At 40.6% G+C, this 25,598-nt stretch overlaps 1 protein-coding gene across 1 annotated transcript; it reads left to right on the top strand.

Moving 5' to 3' along the window:
• The first annotated feature begins 6,987 nt into the window (after positions 1–6,987).
• LOC138950140 (uncharacterized) lies at positions 6,988–23,664 on the top strand. Its single transcript, XM_070321890.1, has 8 exons — positions 6,988–7,091; positions 8,866–9,012; positions 10,380–11,029; positions 14,500–14,605; positions 15,373–15,549; positions 16,145–16,283; positions 17,748–17,868; positions 18,717–23,664. Exons 1-8 carry the CDS (start codon positions 7,070–7,072, stop codon positions 18,927–18,929), a joined length of 1,575 nt encoding a protein of 524 aa, XP_070177991.1. The 5' UTR covers positions 6,988–7,069; the 3' UTR covers positions 18,930–23,664.
• Positions 23,665–25,598: the final 1,934 nt, after the last annotated feature.

The following is a 25,598-nucleotide window of genomic DNA, read 5'->3' as shown; positions in this document are numbered from 1 at the left end:
GGGTCAGAGGGTATAATACCTCCAATTTTACGTGATGTGGAACCCTGCAAAATATTTTATTGTGTATGATTTTTTTTATCCAGATACTTGCGGCAAAAATGGACTACTACCCTCATTACACCAGAGGTAGGAGGATGTGTGGTCCTCATGGCTTTACGCAATAATTCAGGTAAGAAAAGCTAAGACAAAAACTTGCATGAATTATTTCCAGTTAATCAAAGTGACTACCTTAACCTTTAGCCTGCCCTTCAGAGCCAAAATGAAGTATTGCCAGTCATATTATCATAATTATGACTGGCAATACTTCATTTTGGCTTTATTATGAGTGGACTTACTGCTGTTTGACTTTGGAGGGCAGAGCTAGAATGGACACTTTCCTTCGTCGCTTTGATGCGGATGTAATGCCTTCACTACGGTTCTTGCCAGACACAGCTTTTTGATCTGATGAGGCCCCCACCTGTTCAATTACACATTAAGTGATTAACATGCTTCCATTTGAAACTTCGAAGTCTTCATCGGGGATTGACGCCCGACAAAAGCTAATTGAAGCCCGACGGAGCGAAGCGACGGAGGGCTTCAATTACTTCAGACTTTGGGAGGGCGTCAATCCACGATGAAGACCGAGAAGTTTCAAATGGAAGCATGTTAATGTTATTGTAATTGAATGTCAGTGTTACAGAAGTTCAGCCACTGGTCATGGAAAATTAAAGTGTATTTATTGGTAAGGGAATTTGATAAACTTTTATGGGTTGATCTATGAACATTCCAGATGAAAGTCTTTAAACCGAGTCAAAATTGATGTGAACAAAAACATTCATTACTACCAAATTCTTCAAGTTCAACCTAATAAAACAAAAACCAGCACCCCTTTGTCACATTTGTGTTGGGAACACACTGACCACTAGCAATATCTGCAACTTGATAAGATGGTCACATGGGGGGGGGGGGGGGGGGGTGGACATGCACGTTGAGGCAACACAAAATATTTTTTTGTGTATGCTTTTTTTTATCCAGATACTTGCGGCAAAAATGGACTACTACCCTCATTACACCAGAGGTAGGAGGATGAGTGGTCCTCATGGCTTTACGCAATAATTCAGGTAAGAAAAGCTAAGACAAAAACTTGCATGAATTATTTCCAGTTAATCAAAGTGACTACCTTTAGCCTGCCCTTCAAAGCCAAAAACCGGCACGGTTGGCCTAGTGGTAAGGCGTCCGCCCCGTGATCGGGAGGTCGTGGGTTCGAACCCCGGCCGGGTCATACCTAAGACTTTAAAATTGGCAATCTAGTGGCTGCTCCGCCTGGCATCTGGCATTATGGGGTTAGTGCTAAGCCTGGTTGGTCCGGTGTCAGAATAATGTGACAGGGTGAGACATGAAGCCTGTGCTGCGACTTCTGTCTTGTGTGTGGCGCACGTTATATGTCAAAGCAGCACCGCCTTGATATGGCCCTTCGTGGTCGGCTGGGCGTTAAGCAAACAAACAAACAAAAATCAAAGCCAAAATGAAGTATTGCCAGTCATTATCATAATTATGACTGGCAATACTTCATTTTGGCTTTATTATGAGTGGACTTACTGCTGTTTGACTTTAGAGGGCAGAGCTAGAATGGACACTTTCCTTCGTCGCTTTGATGCGGATGTAATGCCTTCACTACGGTTCTTGCCAGACACAGCTTTTTGATCTGATGAGGCCCCCACCTGTTCAGTTACACATTAAGTGATTAACATGCTTCCATTTGAAACTTCGAAGTCTTCATCGGGGATTGACGCCCGACAAAAGCTAATTGAAGCCCGACAGAGCGAAGCGACGGAGGGCTTCAATTACTATAGACTTTGGGAGGGCGTCAATCCACGATGAAGACCGAGAAGTTTCAAATGGAAGCATGTTAATGTTATTGTAATTGAATGTCAGTGTTACAGAAGTTCAGCCACTGGTCATGGAAAATTAAAGTGTATTTATTGGTAAGGGAATTTGATAAACTTTTATGGGTTGATCTATGAACATTCCAGATGAAAGTCTTTAAACCGAGTCAAAATTGATGTGAACAAAAACATTCATTACTACAAAATTCTTCAAGTTCAACCTAATAAAACAAAAACCAGCACCCCTTTGTCACATTTGTGTTGGGAACACACTGACCACTAGCAATATCTGCAACTTGATAAGATGGTCACATGGGGGAGGGGGGGGTGGACGTGCACGTTGAGGCAACACAAAATATTTTATTGTGTATGCTTTTTTTTATCCAGATACTTGCGGCAAAAATGGACTACTACCCTCATTACACCAGAGGTAGGAGGATGAGTGGTCCTCATGGCTTTACGCAATAATTCAGGTAAGAAAAGCTAAGACAAAAACTTGCATGAATTATTTCCAGTTAATCAAAGTGACTACCTTTAGCCTGCCCTTCAAAGCCAAAAACCGGCACGGTTGGCCTAGTGGTAAGGCGTCCGCCCCGTGATCGGGAGGTCGTGGGTTCGAACCTCGGCCGGGTCATACCTAAGACTTTAAAATTGGCAATCTAGTGGCTGCTCCGCCTGGCGTCTGGCATTATGGGGTTAGTGCTAGGCCTGGTTGGTCCGGTGTCAGAATAATGTGACTGGGTGAGACATGAAGCCTGTGCTGCAACTTCTGTCTTGTGTGTGGCGCACGTTATATATGTCAAAGCAGCACCGCCCTGATATGGCCCTTCGTGGTCGGCTGGGCGTTAAGCAAACAAACAAACAAAAATCAAAGCCAAAATGAAGTATTGCCAGTCATATTATCATAATTATGACTGGCAATACTTCATTTTGGCTTTATTATGAGTGGACTTACTGCTGTTTGACTTTAGAGGGCAGAGCTAGAATGGACACTTTCCTTCGTCGCTTTGATGCGGATGTAATGCCTTCACTACGGTTCTTGCCAGACACAGCTTTTTGATCTGATGAGGCCCCCACCTGTTCAGTTACACATTAAGTGATTAACATGCTTCCATTTGAAACTTCAAAGTCTTCATCGGGGATTGACGCCCGACAAAAGCTAATTGAAGCCCGACGGAGCGAAGCGACGGAGGGCTTCAATTACTTTAGACTTTGGGAGGGCGTCAATCCACGATGAAGACCGAGAAGTTTCAAATGGAAGCATGTTAATGTTATTGTAATTGAATGTCAGTGTTACAGAAGTTCAGCCACTGGTCATGGAAAATTAAAGTGTATTTATTGGTAAGGGAATTTGATAAACTTTTATGGGTTGATCTATGAACATTCCAGATGAAAGTCTTTAAACCGAGTCAAAATTGATGTGAACAAAAACATTCATTACTACAAAATTCTTCAAGTTCAACCTAATAAAACAAAAACCAGCACCCCTTTGTCACATTTGTGTTGGGAACACACTGACCACTAGCAATATCTGCAACTTGATAAGATGGTCACATGGGGGGGGGGGGGGGGTGGACATGCACGTTGAGGCAACACAAAATATTTTGTTGTGTATGCTTTTTTTTATCCAGATACTTGCGGCAAAAATGGACTACTACCCTCATTACACCAGAGGTAGGAGGATGAGTGGTCCTCATGGCTTTACGCAATAATTCAGGTAAGAAAAGCTAAGACAAAAACTTGCAAGCTCACATAAAATCATTTATGCAACAAACTCAGACTCACACCAAATTTGTGATAGATAAAGGACGCTTTATTTTTTAAAGCGACTGAGGTCAGACTTGTATATATATACATTATAAAAATATAAGGTGGTCCCGCTGTACATGGTTCAAAAAATCATGCGGTTATATAAACCGTACTTCTCACATTCACCTGCTAGCGGGACCACCAAACACAAAAATCCCACAAAGCATTTAACTGGGAAAAATATAAGGTGGTCCCGCTGTACATGGTTAAAAAAATCACGCGGTTATATAAACCGTACTTCTCACATTCACCTGCTAGCGGGACCACCAAACACAAAAATCCCACAAAGCATTTAACTGGCCAAGTAGACCTAAAAAGGGGGATAACCTCTCATTTTCACACTTTCTCATATATTTACATCAAGCAAATCAGTCATTCATTCTGACTAGAGATTCTCATATTATGCATCAATAAAGCCTCAATAAAATATCATTATGTACACAATATCAAAGGTGTGGGCGTTGACCGCCCACCTGTGAGCATTCAGAAAAAACTTAGAAAGAAAAATTGACTAGCATGGTATCAACAAAAATTCTCCTGGGCAAGCAAATTTCAGAAGACACAAAAATTGGCAAGATATCAAGCTCATTGGCATTTGTAAAAAAGGTGGAGTATACAAGGGGGTGGATGGCGGGTCAGCGAAAATTCAGCTTTCTTTGTCCACTTTTGCAGGATGATTGAGGGCTATTTTTAGAACTACCCAACATCCTTTGCAATACCCACCCCCGAATACATCCGGGTTAACACAGAATAAAGTCGTCTGCTATTGTAGCAGACCGAGGTAAAAAGTAACTGTACACATTGTGTCATCATGTGTTGCATAAATTCCCTTTTTTATTATCCAGATACTTGCGGCAAAAATGGACTACTACCCTCATTACACCAGAGGTAGGAGGATGAGTGGTCCTCATGGCTTTACGCAATAATTCAGGTAAGAAAAGCTAAGACAAAAACTTGCATGAATTATTTCCAGTTAATCAAAGTGACTACCTTTAGCCTGCCCTTCAAAGCCAAAAACCGGCACGGTTGGCCTAGTGGTAAGGCGTCCGCCCCGTGATCGGGAGGTCGTGGGTTCGAACCCCGGCCGGGTCATACCTAAGACTTTAAAATTGGCAATCTAGTGGCTGCTCCGCCTGGCATCTGGCATTATGGGGTTAGTGCTAAGCCTGGTTGGTCCGGTGTCAGAATAATGTGACAGGGTGAGACATGAAGCCTGTGCTGCGACTTCTGTCTTGTGTGTGGCGCACGTTATATGTCAAAGCAGCACCGCCTTGATATGGCCCTTCGTGGTCGGCTGGGCGTTAAGCAAACAAACAAACAAAAATCAAAGCCAAAATGAAGTATTGCCAGTCATATTATCATAATTATGACTGGCAATACTTCATTTTGGCTTTATTATGAGTGGACTTACTGCTGTTTGACTTTAAAGGGCAGAGCTAGAATGGACACTTTCCTTCGTCGCTTTGATGCGGATGTAATGCCTTCACTACGGTTCTTGCCAGACACAGCTTTTTGATCTGATGAGGCCCCCACCTGTTCAGTTACACATTAAGTGATTAACATGCTTCCATTTGAAACTTCGAAGTCTTCATCGGGGATTGACGCCCGACAAAAGCTAATTGAAGCCCGACAGAGCGAAGCGACGGAGGGCTTCAATTACTATAGACTTTGGGAGGGCGTCAATCCACGATGAAGACCGAGAAGTTTCAAATGGAAGCATGTTAATGTTATTGTAATTGAATGTCAGTGTTACAGAAGTTCAGCCACTGGTCATGGAAAATTAAAGTGTATTTATTGGTAAGGGAATTTGATAAACTTTTATGGGTTGATCTATGAACATTCCAGATGAAAGTCTTTAAACCGAGTCAAAATTGATGTGAACAAAAACATTCATTACTACAAAATTCTTCAAGTTCAACCTAATAAAACAAAAACCAGCACCCCTTTGTCACATTTGTGTTGGGAACACACTGACCACTAGCAATATCTGCAACTTGATAAGATGGTCACATGGGGGAGGGGGGGGGTGGACATGCACGTTGAGGCAACACAAAATATTTTGTTGTGTATGCTTTTTTTTATCCAGATACTTGCGGCAAAAATGGACTACTACCCTCATTACACCAGAGGTAGGAGGATGAGTGGTCCTCATGGCTTTACGCAATAATTCAGGTAAGAAAAGCTAAGACAAAAACTTGCATGAATTATTTCCAGTTAATCAAAGTGACTACCTTTAGCCTGCCCTTCAAAGCCAAAAACCGGCACGGTTGGCCTAGTGGTAAGGCGTCCGCCCCGTGATCGGGAGGTCGTGGGTTCGAACCCCGGCCGGGTCATACCTAAGACTTTAAAATTGGCAATCTAGTGGCTGCTCCGCCTGGCATCTGGCATTATGGGGTTAGTGCTAAGCCTGGTTGGTCCGGTGTCAGAATAATGTGACAGGGTGAGACATGAAGCCTGTGCTGCGACTTCTGTCTTGTGTGTGGCGCACGTTATATGTCAAAGCAGCACCGCCTTGATATGGCCCTTCGTGGTCGGCTGGGCGTTAAGCAAACAAACAAACAAAAATCAAAGCCAAAATGAAGTATTGCCAGTCATATTATCATAATTATGACTGGCAATACTTCATTTTGGCTTTATTATGAGTGGACTTACTGCTGTTTGACTTTAAAGGGCAGAGCTAGAATGGACACTTTCCTTCGTCGCTTTGATGCGGATGTAATGCCTTCACTACGGTTCTTGCCAGACACAGCTTTTTGATCTGATGAGGCCCCCACCTGTTCAGTTACACATTAAGTGATTAACATGCTTCCATTTGAAACTTCGAAGTCTTCATCGGGGATTGACGCCCGACAAAAGCTAATTGAAGCCCGACAGAGCGAAGCGACGGAGGGCTTCAATTACTATAGACTTTGGGAGGGCGTCAATCCACGATGAAGACCGAGAAGTTTCAAATGGAAGCATGTTAATGTTATTGTAATTGAATGTCAGTGTTACAGAAGTTCAGCCACTGGTCATGGAAAATTAAAGTGTATTTATTGGTAAGGGAATTTGATAAACTTTTATGGGTTGATCTATGAACATTCCAGATGAAAGTCTTTAAACCGAGTCAAAATTGATGTGAACAAAAACATTCATTACTACAAAATTCTTCAAGTTCAACCTAATAAAACAAAAACCAGCACCCCTTTGTCACATTTGTGTTGGGAACACACTGACCACTAGCAATATCTGCAACTTGATAAGATGGTCACATGGGGGAGGGGGGGGGGGGGTGGACATGCACGTTGAGGCAACACAAAATATTTTATTGTGTATGCTTTTTTTTATCCAGATACTTGCGGCAAAAATGGACTACTACCCTCATTACACCAGAGGTAGGAGGATGAGTGGTCCTCATGGCTTTACGCAATAATTCAGGTAAGAAAAGCTAAGACAAAAACTTGCATGAATTATTTCCAGTTAATCAAAGTGACTACCTTTAGCCTGCCCTTCAAAGCCAAAAACCGGCACGGTTGGCCTAGTGGTAAGGCGTCTGCCCCGTGATCGGGAGGTCGTGGGTTCGAACCTCGGCCGGGTCATACCTAAGACTTTAAAATTGGCAATCTAGTGGCTGCTCCGCCTGGCGTCTGGCATTATGGGGTTAGTGCTAGGCCTGGTTGGTCCGGTGTCAGAATAATGTGACTGGGTGAGACATGAAGCCTGTGCTGCAACTTCTGTCTTGTGTGTGGCGCACGTTATATGTCAAAGCAGCACCGCCCTGATATGGCCCTTAGTGGTCGGCTGGGCGTTAAGCAAACAAACAAACAAAAATCAAAGCCAAAATGAAGTATTGCCAGTCATATTATCATAATTATGACTGGCAATACTTCATTTTGGCTTTATTATGAGTGGACTTACTGCTGTTTGACTTTAGAGGGCAGAGCTAGAATGGACACTTTCCTTCGTCGCTTTGATGCGGATGTAATGCCTTCACTACGGTTCTTGCCAGACACAGCTTTTTGATCTGATGAGGCCCCCACCTGTTCAGTTACACATTAAGTGATTAACATGCTTCCATTTGAAACTTCAAAGTCTTCATCGGGGATTGACGCCCGACAAAAGCTAATTGAAGCCCGACGGAGCGAAGCGACGGAGGGCTTCAATTACTTTAGACTTTGGGAGGGCGTCAATCCACGATGAAGACCGAGAAGTTTCAAATGGAAGCATGTTAATGTTATTGTAATTGAATCTGACGACAATCTCTTTCCTGCTTTCATGCGGTTGTAAACAGACAGAATTGGTTCTGTTCTGTTCACACACTACTTTCAGTCCACCTACCTGCAAGGGTCAAGTCCCAAGAAATGTCTCTGTATTCCTATCGTATCACTCTGCTCCTGTTTTGTTTTCTTTCACACACATTTTCCCTTCTTTTTTGACGGTTTTCTGGACAGCAAACTCTAAAACAAATTCTTTTCATCACAAAAGCGATCTTTGGAATTGACTGACGTAGTCCGGAAGAATTCATGCATTAACTTACGTCACGTACTCAACGTCATCACTTCGCATACCTTATGGTCTCGGTATTTCGTTGGCCTTCATATTTCCTACTTGTAAAATGACCCTCAAAGCTAACCGAGACTAGTTGAGGCTGTATCAATACGCCTCGCCAGCAGGTTGTTAATGGATTTTTTAGCGAGTGGTTATCGACAATTGTAATACAATCAAGTTTGCTTTTTAATGAAACAGATCCTGTGATTGGTCAGAATGTCCCAACTCATTACAAATTACCGGTGACTAATTGTCGATAGCCACTAGCTAAAAAATTCATTAACAACCTGCTCCGCACACTCGTGAATTACCAAGAGGCTGCAAATACCCACTCGTGGTTTATTTTCCACTAATCAACTCGTGGTCATTGTTTAAGCTCTATTTAATGACCGGTAATTTTTAATGAGTTGGGGCATTCTGACCAATCACAGGATCTGTTTCATTAAAACGCAAACTTGATTGAATTACAATTAACATTAACCAGAAAAGCCTTTTAACATATGATAATTATAAGAATAACTTTGAATGTAATTAGAAAATTGTTTGCCATTTGAAGAATATTCATACCATAAGACTAAATTGTTGAAAAGTGTCAAATGTACTGAAAGTAGATGGCTTTGTCAACTGACCATAAATACAATTGGTTCTTGTGCCTGTTGTATAGGAGCACCTGAAAGAGAAGGAACAATGGAACAGAAAGTACCAGCAGGAGGTCGACAGTCTGTCATTCCGCAACTAGCAGCTGTCCAAACGAGTTGTGGTACTGCAAGAGGAGCTGGAGGCCGTCGAGTCACAGAAGAAAAAACACAAGGTTGGCACATTTCTTTAAAGCAGTAAAGCGGTAATCAAGACACCAGCATTGACTTGACAGATACAGATTTCCTCTTCGTTGAATAGGGTTGAAGGCATGGCTATCATATTCCTTGGTGGTGGCAATTCCGTTCAATATGTTTTTGTAACGTCGTGAAATATATACTTTTCCCATAAAACTAAAAGCTTAGTGTTACTGCGACTTCATTTTATCATACTTATTTTCATAGTGTGGCATTTTTCGGTTCTCGTCTTTGTTTTGCCAATACATTAACCTTTACTTTAATTGTTTAAAGTTTTAACAAAAACTTACAATGGTAGGAACCCAAGAAAAAGTCCACCCCTCTGCTTTTTGAATGTAATCTATACCTGACTAAGTTTCAAATGTACATTAGTATTAGATAGGCCATGAAGCCTGTAAATGCCCCTTCTTGATCTTGTGATCATTTTATTGCTATTTATAGTACAGAAAAGGGAACCCGTAAGATTTTGCCATATTTTGTACTCTTGATTTTCTAAATTACGATTGATACGGTCTGTGGAAAAAAAGAGAAATAATTCCTAGACTTCTTGCGTTTCTACTTTCGGTTCACTCAGTTAGTGTAAAAAAACAACCTGTTACTATGGCCATTTTGAATCTCGTATGAAGTGACTAAACGAGATCAGTTGCGTTGATCAGCTCAAAGCGTGGAAAGCTCAATTTTTATCATGCAAAAACAACAACAAAGAGGTGGATCCTCAGCAGGAGCAAAGAAAAAGGCTGTTCGGGAACAGGAATTCCTTTCAACGTATGTTTTCCAAGTTTGACATCGATAGACACTGCATGTCAAAGCTAGACTCATAGGGATCCTGAAATTGACAACACCAAGAAAAGCCGCTGCCAGCATGAGGAGCATCACAGACTTTGTCTTTTGCAAAAGATCTACCCGAGGAACAGGGTGCAGTACATGCCAAAGCGATGTTATCCGAGCTGATAGTGAAAATGAATTTGTCATTGAGCACAGCAGATGTGATTTTACAAGCTGTCAAAAGTGTGTTTCCTGTCTTAAACATCGCGCAGAAGTCTAAGTGTTCAGGCTGCAAGAAGGCTACAGCAATGATGAAACAGATGTCTAATGACATTAGGTCTTCTCTTAAAGAAAAAATCAACAAAGATTTCCATCTTTTTTTTTATCAATGATGGTGTGTGCAGCATGTTTGAAATGAATGATTAAAAGTTATGTGGAGTACTCTCATTTTTCTGAAAATGCACGTAGCTTTTTTTTTGTTAAACTCCATGGCAAAATTGAGGTCCCCAGGTCTGTATTACAATATATATATGCAACACATGCTTCTATCAGTTAAAAGATATGATTTGTTTTTTATCAGCCTCATCTGGAGATGTACTGGTACCTCAGGCCTCATCTGGAGATGTACCAGTATTGCCAGCCTCATCTGGAGATGTACAAGTATTGCCAGCCTCGTCTGGAGATGTACTAGTATCACAAGCCTTATCTGGAGATGTACCAGTATCACCAGCCTCATCTGGAGATGTACCGCCATCACCAGCCTCATCTGGAGATTTACCAGTATCACCAGCCTTATCTGGATATGTACCAGTTTCACCAGTCTTATCTGGACATGTACCAGTATCACCAGCCTCATCTGGAGATGTACCGCTATCACCAGCCTTATCTGGAGATGTACTGATACCACCAACCTCATCTGGAGATGTACCGCTATCACCAGCCTTATCTGAAAATGTACCGATACCACCAGCCTCATCTGGAGATGTACCGCTATCACCAGCCTCATCTGGAGATGTACCGCTATCATCAGCCTCATCTGGAGATGTACCGCTATCACCAGTCTTATCTGGAAATGTACCGATACCACCAGCCTCATCTGGAAATGTACCGATACCACCAGCCTTATCTGGAGATGTACTGATACCACCAGCCTCATCTGGAGATGTACCGCTACCAAAAGCCTCATCTGGAAATGTACCGATACCACCAGCCTCATTTGGAGATGAACAGGTACGAAAAGCATTGTGATTTTGAACTTACTCACGGGTTACCTCCATTATGAAATTGACCGTTTTTGTTTGTTTATTTGTTGCTTAACGTCCAGCCGACTACGCAGAACCATATCAGGACGAAAATTGACCGCTTTTATTTTTTAAACTTTCCAGGAAATGGGATTTAGCCACGTCTAGGTCGATGTTGTCAGTCTAATGAAATTGGAGAAAAGGCACCAATGGGTGGCCGAGTGGTAACGCACTTGCGCTCGGAAGTGAGTTCGACCCTGTGTCAGGGCGTTAGCAATTTTCTCCCCCCTTTCCTAACCTAGGTGGTGGGTTCAAGTGCTAGTCTTTCGGATGAGACGAAAAACCGAGGTCCCTTCGTGTACACTACATTGGGGTGTGCACGTTAAAGATCCCACGATTGACAAAAGGGTCTTTCCTGGCAAAATTGTATAGCCATAGATTAAAAAAATGTCCACCAAAATACCCGTGTGACTTTGAATAATAGGCCGTGAACAGTAGGATATGCGCCGAAATGGCTGCGATCTGCTGGTCGATGTGAATGCGTGATGTATTGTGTAAAAAAAATCCATCTCACACGGCGCCTTGAGTCCGAGTCTGGAGATACGCGCGCGATATAAGACTTCATATAACCCATACTTGTCGGTCGCCCTATGCCTAAGTGGAATGTTTTGTATAATGGGAGCTTTAGGGCAATATTTGGCTTTAACACACACACACGTACATATATAGATTGGTTGAATTTAGAATAAAAAGAAAGTATGTAAAAGTCACAACATTCTTACACGTACTCGCATTCACTACCAAGAAACTGTTAATTTTTAGGATAGTTGGACATTAACTACAGTACCTGTGTAATCCAGAAAAACACACAAGATAAGCACATAATTGAGGCAAGTCAGGACCATTATGATGATCTGTGTCAAAAGCATCACATTTATTTTAACACGAATATTTATTGGACCATAGTGGCAGAGTGGGCGGCTTGCAGTCTCACTCAATGACAAAGTTAAGCAATGCCGAGCCTAGGCAAGTACTTGGATAAGTGACTGTCTGAGTTGTACACTGCTGTTAACTTAACGGTTGACCCCTCATGGAGGGCGGTGTCTCACTACTCTTTGGGATGAGATTTTAAACTGAGGTCTATTCAGTATTCTGAGTACATATATGCACTCAAAATCAAGCTTGGACTTGATCCTGACGCCAATGTCCAACTCGGGTCAATGCAACCCGCAGAAACACACCCAGCATGCATCATAGTCTCAGAATAATCAAAATGATGATTGTGGAGACTCAACGAAAGGCAGGTGTGCTTTGGGAAATGATTCTATTGTTATTGCAAATTTGTCTGGAAGCATGTGTCGACATAAGCTTGTATGTCTGCTTGATAGGGAATGGGATCTGGGTTGTCAGTAAAATGAAATTTGAGATTTTAAAAGAATCACCAAACCTTAGGGCGACAAAATATAAGTTGAAAGTATTGTACAATTGGAGCTAAGTTACCTTTAGGACGACATTTGGTTGACCTAACTCCCCTGTAGGATTTAACACAATATATATATGTTATAATTTTGGTCGCCCTAATCAAAAGTATTGTATAATGGGAGCTTTAGGGCGACATTTGGCGAATTGGATCTGGGTTGTTACTAAAATGACATTTTACTTTTTTGAGAATTTTTTTTTCATTTTTTTTCAGAGTTTTTTTTTTTTTTATACACGTTTTTATTTCTTTTTGGTACATGACATCAACATCAGACAGCAACACTTTTTTGAGATTTGAAAGGAAGCACCAAACTTTAGGGCGAAAGAAAATACGTTGAAAGTATTGTACAATTGGAGCTTTTAGGATAGTTGGACATTAACTACAGTACCTGTGTAATCCAGAAAAACACACAAGATAAGCACATAATTGAGGCAAGTCAGGACCATTATGATGATCTGTCTCAAAAGCATCACATTTATTTTAACACGAATATTTATTGGACCATAGTGGCGGAGTGGGCGGCTTGCAGTCTCACTCAATGACAAAGTTAAGCAATGCCGAGCCTAGGCAAGTACTTGGATAAGTGACTGTCTGAGTTGTACACTGCTGTTAACTTGACGGTTGACCCCTCATGAAGGGCGGTGTCTCACTACTCTTTGGGATGAGATTTTAAACTGAGGTCTATTCAGTATTCTGAGTACATGCACTCAAAATCAAGCTTGGACTTGATCCTGACGCCAATGTCCAGCTCGGGTCAATGCAACCCGCAGAAACACACCCAGCATGCATCATAGTCTCAGAATAATCAAAATGATGATTGTGGAGACTCAACGAAAGGCAGGTGTGCTAAGCTGCCATGGTATTATGGGAAATGATTCTATTGTTATTGCAAATTTGTCTGGAAGCATGTGTCGACATAAGCTTGTATGTCTGCTTGATAGGGAATGGGATCTGGGTTGTCAGTAACATGAAATTTGAGATTTTAAAAGAATCACCAAACCTTTAGGGCGACAGAATATAAGTTGAAAGTATTGTACAATTGGAGCTTTACCTTTAGGACGACATTTGGTTGACCTAACTCCCCTGTAGGATTTAACACAATATATATACATGTTATAATTTTGGTCGCCCTAATCAAAAGTATTGTATAATGGGAGCTTTAGGGCGACATTTGGTGAATTGGATCTGGGTTGTTACTAAAATGACATTTTACTTTTTTGAGATTTTTTTTTTATACACGTTTTTATTTCTTTTTGGTATACGACATCAACATCAGACAGCAACACTTTTTTTTAGATTTGAAAGGAAGCACCAAACCTTAGGGCGAAAAAAAATATGTGAAAGTATTGTACAATAGGAGCTTTAGGATGACATTTGGTCGACCTAGCTCCCCTGTGGGATTTAACACACATGCATATATATATATATATGTTATAATTTTGGTCGCCCTAATCAAAAGTATTGTATAATGGGAGCGTTAGGGCGACATTTGGCGAATTGGATCTGGGTTGTTACTAAAAAAAAATGACATATTACTTTTTTGAGAATTTTATTTTTTCAGTTTTTTTTGGTTTTTTTTATACACGTTTTTATTTCTTTTTGGTACACGACATGAACATCAGACAACAACACTTTTTTGAGATTTGAAAGGAAGTACCAAACCTTAGGGCGAAAGAAAATACGTTGAAAGTATTGTACAATAGGAGCTTTAGGATGACATTTGGTCGATCGACCTAGCTCCCCTGTGGGATTTAACACACACGCATGTATATATATATATATATGTCAAAAATGGTGTGAATGTGATCATACTTTCTCCAAGTCCTTTTTCAAAAATTGACCCGATATTCCGATCTACTTACAAATACCTTTTGGGGTTTAAATTGTGATGTTTTAGTTTAAATAAAAGTTCCACATGATTCTATGTTCCGCCTTGCAAGAGACATCACATTAACTTAACTGTGAATATTTTGTTTTAGGATGAAGACTACTGTCAGGAGAGTGATTTTGATTCTGATAGCACACCTTCTTCCTGCGATTACCCTATGCTGTCACCACCTGCACAAAGGAAGAAAACTTGCCAAGGTAAAAGTCAATGAAAGAAACTGTGAGAAGTAGTAACTCACTGACTGCGACAATTCATGGTTGACCAATTTACTTAAAATTCAGCTTTCCTGAGCCAGAAACCACAACTTGGTCTATAGTTCAGGACATTTCCTAGTCGAGTTGCAATCAATTATTGTACTATCAAGGAAAAAGTTTCTTGTGTAAAGAATTTAACATGCTATACGGTGTTGTTGCCAGGCCTCGGTCTTTTGTCTGTGACGCATTCCTTTCTGATTTGACGCATTGGACCTAGCCTTGTCCGGTCGATGGACCGATAGTTTTTACGTTTTGGTGGTCAACTGACCGATACATATTCGTACAAGGCGGACAAGGTCTGCAATGAATGGAATGGGAGTTGCAAAGTCGGAAAACAAACCCCGATCGAAATGCTCATGTTTGCTACGAGTGAAAAATGCACTCGGTGCCGACTCTGTGTTTGTCGTCATTGACTCTGTGTTTGTCGTCATTGACACTCGAGGCTGCGTTTACGGAAATACCCGTTCCAGCCGGTGTACCTAATTATCGAAAACGGCGCAAACAGCGGAAATTTCATCAATATAATACTACGGCCTGGTAATTTGGACCTATTGTTTTTTTAAAGCCAGGACATTTGGACTTATTGGTTTTTTTTTAGGGAGGTCCAAATGACCTATTGTCTTCTTAGGCTGGCAACAACACTGGCTATACTTTTTCCCACATAAAACAGACTTGTGCCCATTGTGATATACATTGTACTTGTTTGACAGGCATGGTTACAACAAGGCAGCAAAGTCTGGTTTTCTCGATGGCTGGTTGGCACCCCGTTGCCTTGGCACCTCAAGCAATGATGTTGCCAGCGCAGTCTGTGTCTCGTCTTACTTTTCCCAACAATGTCCAGCTTCCCACCGACCTTACTGTCCTTCAGCAGCAGCTCAGGACTACAGGTATGTTATTCTTCAGCGTGTGGCATCACCGTATTTGATCTTTTACCCTTGTTAAATGCTTCTCATTCAAGTCACTGCACAGCAGAACATGCATGCACTTTTAAAACCAGCTTGCTGCACAATTGTTAAGTACCTATTTTATGAAGCAACTGCTTGTTTGCGAAAATGAGTGTGCCTGCATCGATACTACGTGTTTATCACTAAATCAGTGTCTGATAAGACCGTCCATCCGGAGGGTGAAATGAATAGGCTAAAGTTGCTGATGCGACCCTCATTCACATTTCACACTGTTAGACTGTACGGTAGGCTACGGTTCATGTTGGTTAATAAATATTGGCTTCAAATTGGTACCCTTGAAAATGACAGAAGGCCGCCTTACAATTCTTAAACTTCTTGAGTTTCTACTTTTGTGACATGATGTGGCGAGTCTCGTATGAAGTGACGAAACGAGATCAGTTGTATTGATCTGTTCAAAGCGTGGAAAGCTCAATTTCCATCATGTAAAAACAACAACAAAGAAAAAGGCGGTTCGTGAACAGGAATTCCTTTCAAAGTTTGTGTCAGTAAAAAGATGACCTGATTTATTTCTCATCAGCCTCATCTGGAGATGTACCGCTACCACCAGCCTCATCTGGAGATGTACCGCTACCACCAGCCTCATCTGGAGATGTACCGCTACCACCAGCCTCATTTGGAGATGTACCGATAAAACCAGCCTCATCTGGAGATGAAAGGTACGAAAAGCCTCGCGATTTGAACTAACTCACGGGTTACCTACTTCCTGAATTTGACTCTCCGGATGACTTTTTAACTTTATAAGCCTGTGATTAAGGTGACCCACAAACTGTTACCAGACACTCCCTGGACTTATATTAAGCCTAGTGCAGAACCGCGCGAGGTGACATGTGACTCATTTCGTGGTGGAGGGTCACATTTTAAGGATTTTTTGCATTTTACTTCAGTATCTGTGTAATCCAGAAAAGACACAAGATAAGCGCATAATTGAGGAGAGTCGGGACCATTATGATGATCTGTGTCAAAAGCACATTGAACACGACTATTAATGGGACCATAGTGGCCGAGTGGGCGACTTGCAGTCTCACTCTATGACAAAGTTAAGCAATTTGAGATTTAAATAGAAGCACCAAACCTTAGGGCGACTGAAAATAAGTTGAAAGTATTGCATGATTAGAGCTTTAGGACGACGTTTGATCAACCTAGGTCCCCTGTTGAATTTAAAGGCACACGCAGCTTCCCGTAAACCATCACAGACACTGTCTGGCTTTTACACACAGTACAAACACCCTTGCATTTCAACACTCACCACTTGAGAACATCGTAGGTGCCCTCCGAAAAGAGCGAGCACTTATGAACGAATTTATTTTTGCGTGGCCAGCCGGATTGTCTGATCAGACAATGGGATGGCTCGTTTTGGCGCTAGACCTAACTTATACTAATAAATTGACAGCTTGTTACACAAATATTCTTAAATAATTCTTTTTGCATTAAGACAAAATCAGTAAAACTCGAAGATTTTAAAGTTTAAAAACTAGCCCTGAAGCGTGTCCTGCAAAACGTGTTTCTCGTAGCAGACGAATGTTCAGCATGTCGCCAGTTTCTTTGAACGGTCAGCCGACACCATTCACTTCGTGTGACTCGCAGCCATTTGTTGCGTTTTAGATAACGTGCCATGGCAGATACAGCGAGTCGCATTGAAATCAAGGACTGACTACTAAATTGTGAGAAAAAAAGGGAAAGTAGATCACATGGGTTCACGATGGCTCAGGGGTTAGATTAACCACGAAAACAGGTGTGTGGTTTACTCGAGCTAAACAAAAAAACTGTGTCATTTAATGCTATTCACTAAATGCTATTGCAAGTGTGTTCGATAAGGTTAGAACTGCTTTTTCATGAAAAGATTTGAATCGTTCTGTAAACCATTTGGGACGGACTGGGGCTTTAACACACACGCATTACAAGTCAAATAGTGTGAATGTGATAATTTTTTCTCCTTCCTCCAAGTACTTTTAGTTTTACTCAAAAAGACCTATGACCAGATTTCCAGATCTACTGACAAATACGTTTTGAGCTTTCATTTGTGATGTTTAGATAAAAAAAAAAAAAAGAGTTTCACATGATGGCATGTTCCGCCTTGCCAGAGACATCACTATAACTTAACTGTGAATATTTTGTTTTAGGATGAAGACTACAGTTACGATCCGGAGAGTGATTCTGATTCTGATGGCACACCTTTTTCAAGCTACATGTACTACTACTCAATGCTGTCACCACCTGCAAAAAGGAAGAAAACATGCCAAGGTAAAAGTCCGTGAAAGAAACTGAGAAGTAGTGACTCTATGACTGCAACCTTTCATGATTTGCCAATTTACCTAAAATTCAGCTTTCCTGAGCCAGAAGCAAGACTTGTCTATAGACTATAGTTCAGGACATTTGCATATGCAGTTGCAATCAACTAGTGTACTATCAAGAAAACAGTTTCGTGTGGACAGAATTGTACATGCTCTACATTTTCCCATCTTTGTTAAAACATTAAGTCAAAATTTGACTAAATGTAAAAAACATCAATTTTGAAAACAACACTGGACAGCAATTAAAAATAGCATTCACCAAAACTGGCAACATGGTCTCAAAAGCTTCCTCACCTCATGTCTGACACATGCATGCACACACACACACACAAACACACACACACACACACACACACACACACACATACACACACACATACACACACACACACACACACGCATCTCTGCCTTATGCAGCTTCATTTGTTTCTAAGGAAAATGCTGGGAGTCCATGGTTTCCAGGGAAATTGTATATTTGTGAAACACGTTATTCACCAGTCTTGCAAAGACCAGGCAAAAGTTACTAAATGTTCAGTTAAGCTGCTGCAACATTCCCCCATTTTGAAATTTTTACCATGCTCCTTTTTGTTGTGAACATAAAGATCTGAACCTGGGCTTTTATTTCCAGGAAGCGATCACTTTTCATAATCGTTGATATTGGTTTTGGTTATGCCTAATATGATCACATGGTTATTCTTCAAGAAGCGTTGTTCAGTTTTCATTTTTTTTCTTGGGTAGAGCTGCTTTGATCTTTGAAAACTTTGTAATAGGATTTTTTGCATATTTTGTTTTTTTCAGAAATACCAGACAAACACGATGTACTGCCACCTGCCTCAAACGGACTGCCACCTGCCTCAGATGAGCTGCCACCTGCCTCAAATGGACTGCCACCTGCCTCAGACGGACTGCCAAACATTTCTTCCAAGAAACCGAAACTACCTTGCCTATATTGTGGCCAATTTCAAAGTGTGCTCATCAGACACTTACAAAGAAAACATTCTAATGAAGTAAGGGTTGCTGCAGCCATGAAGCTGCCTGCTTGTTCTAATGCGCAACTTGATTGTGGGCAGGCTTACCCTTTTTAAAATCAAAAAACAAGAAAGGTAGGTTGTTGGAACGTTTGTTATTGGATTTACATTAACATAAAACGTTTTAAGAGAACAGCCTTCCTTCTGTATGTTTTTGCTCATTGAACACCTTTGATTTCACCAACTCTTTTTTTGACTCACATGCGAAGCAAAAGTGAGTCTATGTACTCACCCGAGTCGTCCGTCCGTCCGTCCGTCCGTCCGTCCGTCCGTCCGTCCGGAAAACTTTAACGTTGGATATTTCTTGGACACTATTCAGTCTATCAGTACCAAATTTGGCAAGATGGTGTATGATGACAAGGGCCCAAAAAACATACATAGCATCTTGACCTTGCTTCAAGGTCAAGGTCGCAGGGGCCATAAATGTTGCCTAAAAAACAGCTATTTTTCACATTTTTCCCATTTTCTCTGAAGTTTTTGAGATTCAATACCTCACCTATATATGATATATAGGGCAAAGTAAGCCCCATCTTTTGATACCAGTTTGGTTTACCTTGCTTCAAGGTCAAGGTCACAGGAGCTCTTCAAAGTTGGATTGTATACATATTTTGAAGTGACCTTGACCCTGAACTATGGAAGATAACTGTTTCAAACTTAAAAATTATGTGGGGCACATGTTATGCTTTCATCATGAGACACATTTGGTCACATATGATCAAGGTCAAGGTCACTTTGACCCTTATGAAAAGTGACCAAAATAAGGTAGTGAACCACTAAAAGTGACCATATCTCATGGTAGAAAGAGCCAATAAGCACCATTGTACTTCCTATGTCTTGAATTAACAGCTTTGTGTTGCATGACCTTGGATGACCTTGACCTTGGGTCAAGGTCACATGTATTTTGGTAGGAAAAATGTGTAAAGCATGTGAGTCGTATGGGCTTTGCCCTTCTTGTCTTCTTGTCACTGAGCTCTGACCGGTACGGTTGGCCTAGTGGTAAGGCGTCCGCCCCGTGATCGGGAGGTCGTGGGTTCGAACCCCGGCCGGGTCATACCTAAGACTTTAAAATTGGCAATCTAGTGGCTGCTCCGCCTGTCGTCTGGCATTATGGGGTTAGTGCTAGGACTGGTTGGTCCGGTGTCAGAATAATCAGAATAATGTGACTGGGTGAGACATGAAGCCTGTTCTGCGACTTCTGTCTTGCGTGTGGCGCATGTTATATGTCAAAGCAGCACCGCCCTGATATGGCCCTTCGTGGTAAAACGCTGGCAGTTTCTTTGTTTTTGGATTTACCCTTTTTAACGCAAGAATGGATGGTGAACCAGCCAGACTGACACTGTGTGAATGGCAAGAAGCAGAAAGCAATCATTGGGTGGTACTGGTTCAATCTCGGCAGCTAAACTAAAGAGTATGTGTGTATGTAAAATCACCCATGACAGATGTGTACTGGTTCAATCTCGGCAGCTAAACTAACGAATATCAAGTATGTGTTTTGAAAATCGTTGTCAGTATCGGATAAAGGAGAATTTCACTTGAGACTCGACCGAGGCCTGGTTTGTGTTATTATGCAAGGTCCGGTACTATGAACAAATTTGGTCAAATCCACTACAAATGTATGCGTGTTTGGCTTATTTCATAGAGTAAAAATCCCGCAGTGGGGCACTGCGGTTATGAAATTAAAGGCCCCTCCTGTTTTTGGAACCGCAGGAGCTTTCTAGTTTGCTGTTAGGTAGATTTTTGGTTCCTCTTTCCTGTCGTGCTCTCTTTTTCTTCATGAATTCTTTTCTTTTTTCTGCCTTCTTGCTCATTCACCTATATTTTTTCCAAAAATCTCTTCTCTTGCCGCTTGTCTCGCGATTCATGTATAGTTTAATCTGTTAGTGTTCTGATGTAAGTCCAGCAGTAGATAGGTTAAGCCTATTTTAACATACTGGAAACTGGTAATCTTCCAGTAGGTATTAATTTAGTTTTACTAAAGCCTGCTGGGACACAAGTAATGGGTTAGTGCATTTGTAAACAGGAATCGCTTGACAAGTGGCCCCCTTCATCCCCCCCTTCCTCGTCCTGATATGGCTCTGCGTAGTCGGCTGGACGTTAAACAACAAATAAACAAACAAACAAACAAATAGAGTAAAAAGTTCACGCACTAAACATTTTATGTTGACCGACAAAAGTGTGCCACGTACACTCTAAATATTTGGACGCCAGATACCTCTGCAATGACCGGAACAGAGCTGAGCAGAAAATGCAATCAGGTGTTCTATCTCAGACTAATCAAAGCAGTCTGACACAAGCCTGATCACTTGGATCGTCACTAATCTATTCAAGAGTTCTGCATTGCCCATTATCTCCCATTCAAACCCTCTTTTGTACTGTGAGTTAGTAATCGCTGAACGATCGCTGTTAATGTTATAGCGATACTGGTGAAAACGAAATGTAATATTTTGAGTGCATGCAGTAATTGAAGGGCGCACAAAGCATGTGACTACCCTCCAGTGACTGCACTCATAACCTTTTGAGATGAGTGGTTGTAAGGTATTATAATAAGACTTCCTCTCCACAATACAAGTGCCTGTTGTTGTTATTCATGTTCAATTGATGGGAAGCTAATTCTGGAGGATAAATAGAAAACAATTAAGCTTTTTGAGTCACTTGAGAAAATGTGACTCTATGTAATCGGTCAGTGTTAGTCTGTCCGGCCGGCCGTCCGTAGACACCACCTTAACGTTGGACTTTTCTCGGAAACTATCAAAGCGATCCGGCTCATATTTTGTTTAGTCGTGACCTCCAATGACCTCTACACTTTAACGATGGTTTCGTTGACCTTTGACCTTTTTCAAGGTCACAGGTCAGCGTCAAAGGAAAAATTAGACATTTTATATCTTTGACAAAGTTCATCGGATGTGATTGAAACTTTGTAGGATTATTCTTTACATCAAAGTATTTACATCTGTAGCCTTTTACGAACGTTATCAGAAAAACAAGGGAGATAACTAGCCTTTTCTGTTCGGCAACACACAACTTAACGTTGGGCTTTTCTCGGAAACTATAAAAGTGACCGGGCTCAAATTTTATGTGAACGTGACTCATTGTGTTGTGAATAGCAATTTCTTCCTGTCCATCTGATGCCTCATATAATATTCAGAACTGCAAAAGTGACTCGATCGAGCGTTTGCTCTTCTTGTTTAATAGGTTACAATAATGTCATCATTTATTTCTCATTGAAAATTTCAAATCATTTTATATAATTTTGCTTTAAAAGTTGTCAGTCGTGTCTTGAAATCGATGACATTTGTTTTATGTTTTGCTTCTAATACTGAGTTCTAATGACAGAGTAAATATAGCATTGTAATTTGTAATACCATGCACAGTTCAAACTGTCAATCACGCTCCTTCCCAGTTTGTGATATGTATGTACATGAATTCTGTAAGTGGTCAATTTGTGTGTGGCATTGATCAACATTGCAAACAACACAGTTAATCTATGCTATCATGTACATCAAAATAATTTCAAAGAACTGTTCTCTGTTTTAATCTGTATTTGTTTCACTTCTCTGGGGTAAATTAGTTCCCCAATAAATCCTGTTGCATTGTAAATGCATGCCATTTATTTTCTTCTGTCTTGACTTTATTTTGCCAAAAATGTTATGCTTGGAGGAGGGCTTAGTAACTCTCTCCAAAAGGCCACTGGTTCTGATTCTACTCAATTACGATTGTTTTCTTGATAGTGTACATTTGATTGAAATGTTAACTAAAATTTGTTGTTTCTGTGCTTCATTAATCTTTTTCAATTTGAGGTATCTTGGTGTAGCTTGTGTGTTTATGACATCATTTCTGCCCTAACATTTACAATGATTTCAACATAAAAGATAACTTAAACATACTAAATATGGATCTCTATGTTGTTAATGATTAGGTGAAATGTAAGACTACCAAAATATGTGTGCCATAATTCTGCACACGATATTTTTTCTTTCAAACAAATCATTGGTAATCTGAACCGTACACTTGCAAGTGGTCAAATTACTTTTTTGTGTTCTCAAATTGTTTCATGGCAGAGATTTAAAAAGACCTCAATTAGTGTACTGTAAACTATAGAGCATTTATTGTGATCTTAGCAGACTTTCACTGTGCTGTTCTGGAAAGAACGTCGGCAAGACTATTGAAAGCATTCTGCATTTAGAACATTGACAGATCATGCAGAACACACTGAGAGCCCATAACAGCTTACTTTTTCAGTTCATTCAGCACACAAAAGATGATCACAGCAGCTAACTCTCAAAACAGAACATTTGAATGCCGTTCTCAAACTGTTTCAAATAAGTGAGTGTGTGCAATTCCCATCATGTTCATTTAGAGTGTAGTTGGGCCCCAGATCAATCCAGCATTGAGTGCATTTCTGCCATTACCTGAAAACAATAGACCTTTTGCAAGTGTATTCTTTGCAAGAACTTTATTCTTGTACATACTTGTAAGTTGTCTTTTTTTCCCGTTTTTGTTACCCTCTACAGAGAGGTCCCACTCGCAACTCTGTACGACATCCCTTTTGTCAAATCTCCCTTACTGAACAAAGTATAGTAGGTTTTGGTCTCGAACAATATGGTAAGTGTAGGGAAGCGATTTAAGAACAAGTGCGCACATTAAAACATCATTGCTGAAGGTGTATGTGTATAATTTTATTCTTGTTTTTGACAAATAAATGAGCTGTTGAACAAATACACATTCGTTGACTTATCGCAGTTTGCATTGTATGTGTTAATGTGTGTATATGTACATCCTGTTATATGTTTTTCTTCTGTGATGTACTTTGCTTACATCTGCCTGTTAACATTACAACAAGGCATTCCTATTGATATGTTTAAATTTTGCAAACAGTGACCTTTTATTTCTGACTTGGGAACAACACTGATGAAAGCATCTATCATTTTTTCTGTCACAACTCATACACAAAATCTATTGCACGTTTTGAACTGTTTATTAAAACTGCCAACAGAATAATTAGTGATGAAACAGCCATGATTACACTCAACACAAAGCATCAGGAACCTTAAATAATAACGATTTCGAAAGCGGGAACTGCAGAGTTTGAGCACATAACTAAATGACAATTAAAATTGTTAAAATAATAATAATAACTGGACATTTTTAAGTGCATAACCTATGGCTCTAGGCCCTTTACAAAACTTTGTGAACAACAAAATATACAAATACTGGTCGCCTTAATATACCTTATAAATTGGTTGCCCTAAGCTACCCGAAAAGGCGTGTCGCCGTAACCCCCACTCTTGCATTATTTTCATTAAGGCGACCATGCAAAACACCTATATCTTAATCTTGACAGATTTTCACGTTCAATTCATGACAGTCGGGTGTAGGTCAATTAGCAAATGTAATTACAAAATTTTATTAATATTGCTTTAAAAACAACGGATATAGCACCGGTAGCTATAAAACCCCTTTTTACAATGGTCGTCCTAAAGGCGGATTTATACTTATATATATATATATATATATATATATATATATATATATATATATATATATATATGTATAGGTTACAACACGAGTGGTTTTTTATATGGCTTGTATTTCAGTCAAGACCCAGCGGATGAATATCATCGGGAGACACGAGCCTCTGGCGAGTGGCTCTCGATTGATATTCCCGCTGGGTCTTGACTGAAATACAAGCCATATAAAAAACCACGAGTGTTGTAATCAGTATATCCCATTCTACCATCAGACACAAAGTGTAGACTAATAGCGGCACTGTTGCGATCTGTGCAGTGTAAAACATTGTTGCCAGCGAGACTTAGCCCTTTTGCAACCTTAAACTAAGTGACCGTCGCTGAAAAAATAAAACGAATGAGTGCATCGATAAGTACGCGGTAACACTACTTTCAGACCATTTAAAAGCTTTAAGTAAAGGTTCATAAGTTGCAAGAAAGTAATGAAGTCGTATAGAAATTAATTCAGTTGAAGCGCACAATTCTTTTGTTTTGCGTTTCAGGTCGGCAGAACGGGCGAAACGGGTTTGGGACCCATTTGGCTCACTCGATTCAGAATCGATTCCACGTTGTTTTTCTCGAACGTGTGTAATTAGGCTTATTGACAGAGAAGCAAATTTTAGGGAACAAATATGTAGGTTTAGATTTAACCATTTGCTCCCTATTTGAAATGTATCTACGTGATAAACTGTTTTGCGAGTGTGTTTGCATGGATGAACTTAAACTGGTATGGGTGTGAGGAAAACGCGACCGACACGTCTGTCACCGCCGATTGATTGCATTTTGAAGGAATATGACTGGATTACGGAAAAATACACACATGTTAAGTTCTCGGATACCTTCATCGCCAATGTGGACTTACTGCAGAGCCAGGCAAATGAGTAGACTTGCTCGCAAAACACGTGAAACAACCGATAAATGATAGCGAAGCCCAACCGTGCCAGGTAAGGACGGTCCGACAGATTCTCAAAAGTCGTCTGCTAACGAAGCAAGGGAGGGTACTCGTGTTTTTGTTTTGGTTCGCTAGCATCTGGTTATCTTGTAAGTTGAATGTTCGTTTTTTTCGACCTGCATTGCTTTCATAATGAAAGAAACGTTTGCTTATTGCATCTCATACATCAGATCAGTTCTGAGATTCATTTTTGCGT

Source organism: Littorina saxatilis, linkage group LG16 (assembly GCF_037325665.1).
Source record: "Littorina saxatilis isolate snail1 linkage group LG16, US_GU_Lsax_2.0, whole genome shotgun sequence".
Taxonomy (NCBI): domain Eukaryota; kingdom Metazoa; phylum Mollusca; class Gastropoda; order Littorinimorpha; family Littorinidae; genus Littorina; species Littorina saxatilis.
This window is presented reverse-complemented; position numbering and strand designations above follow the sequence as displayed.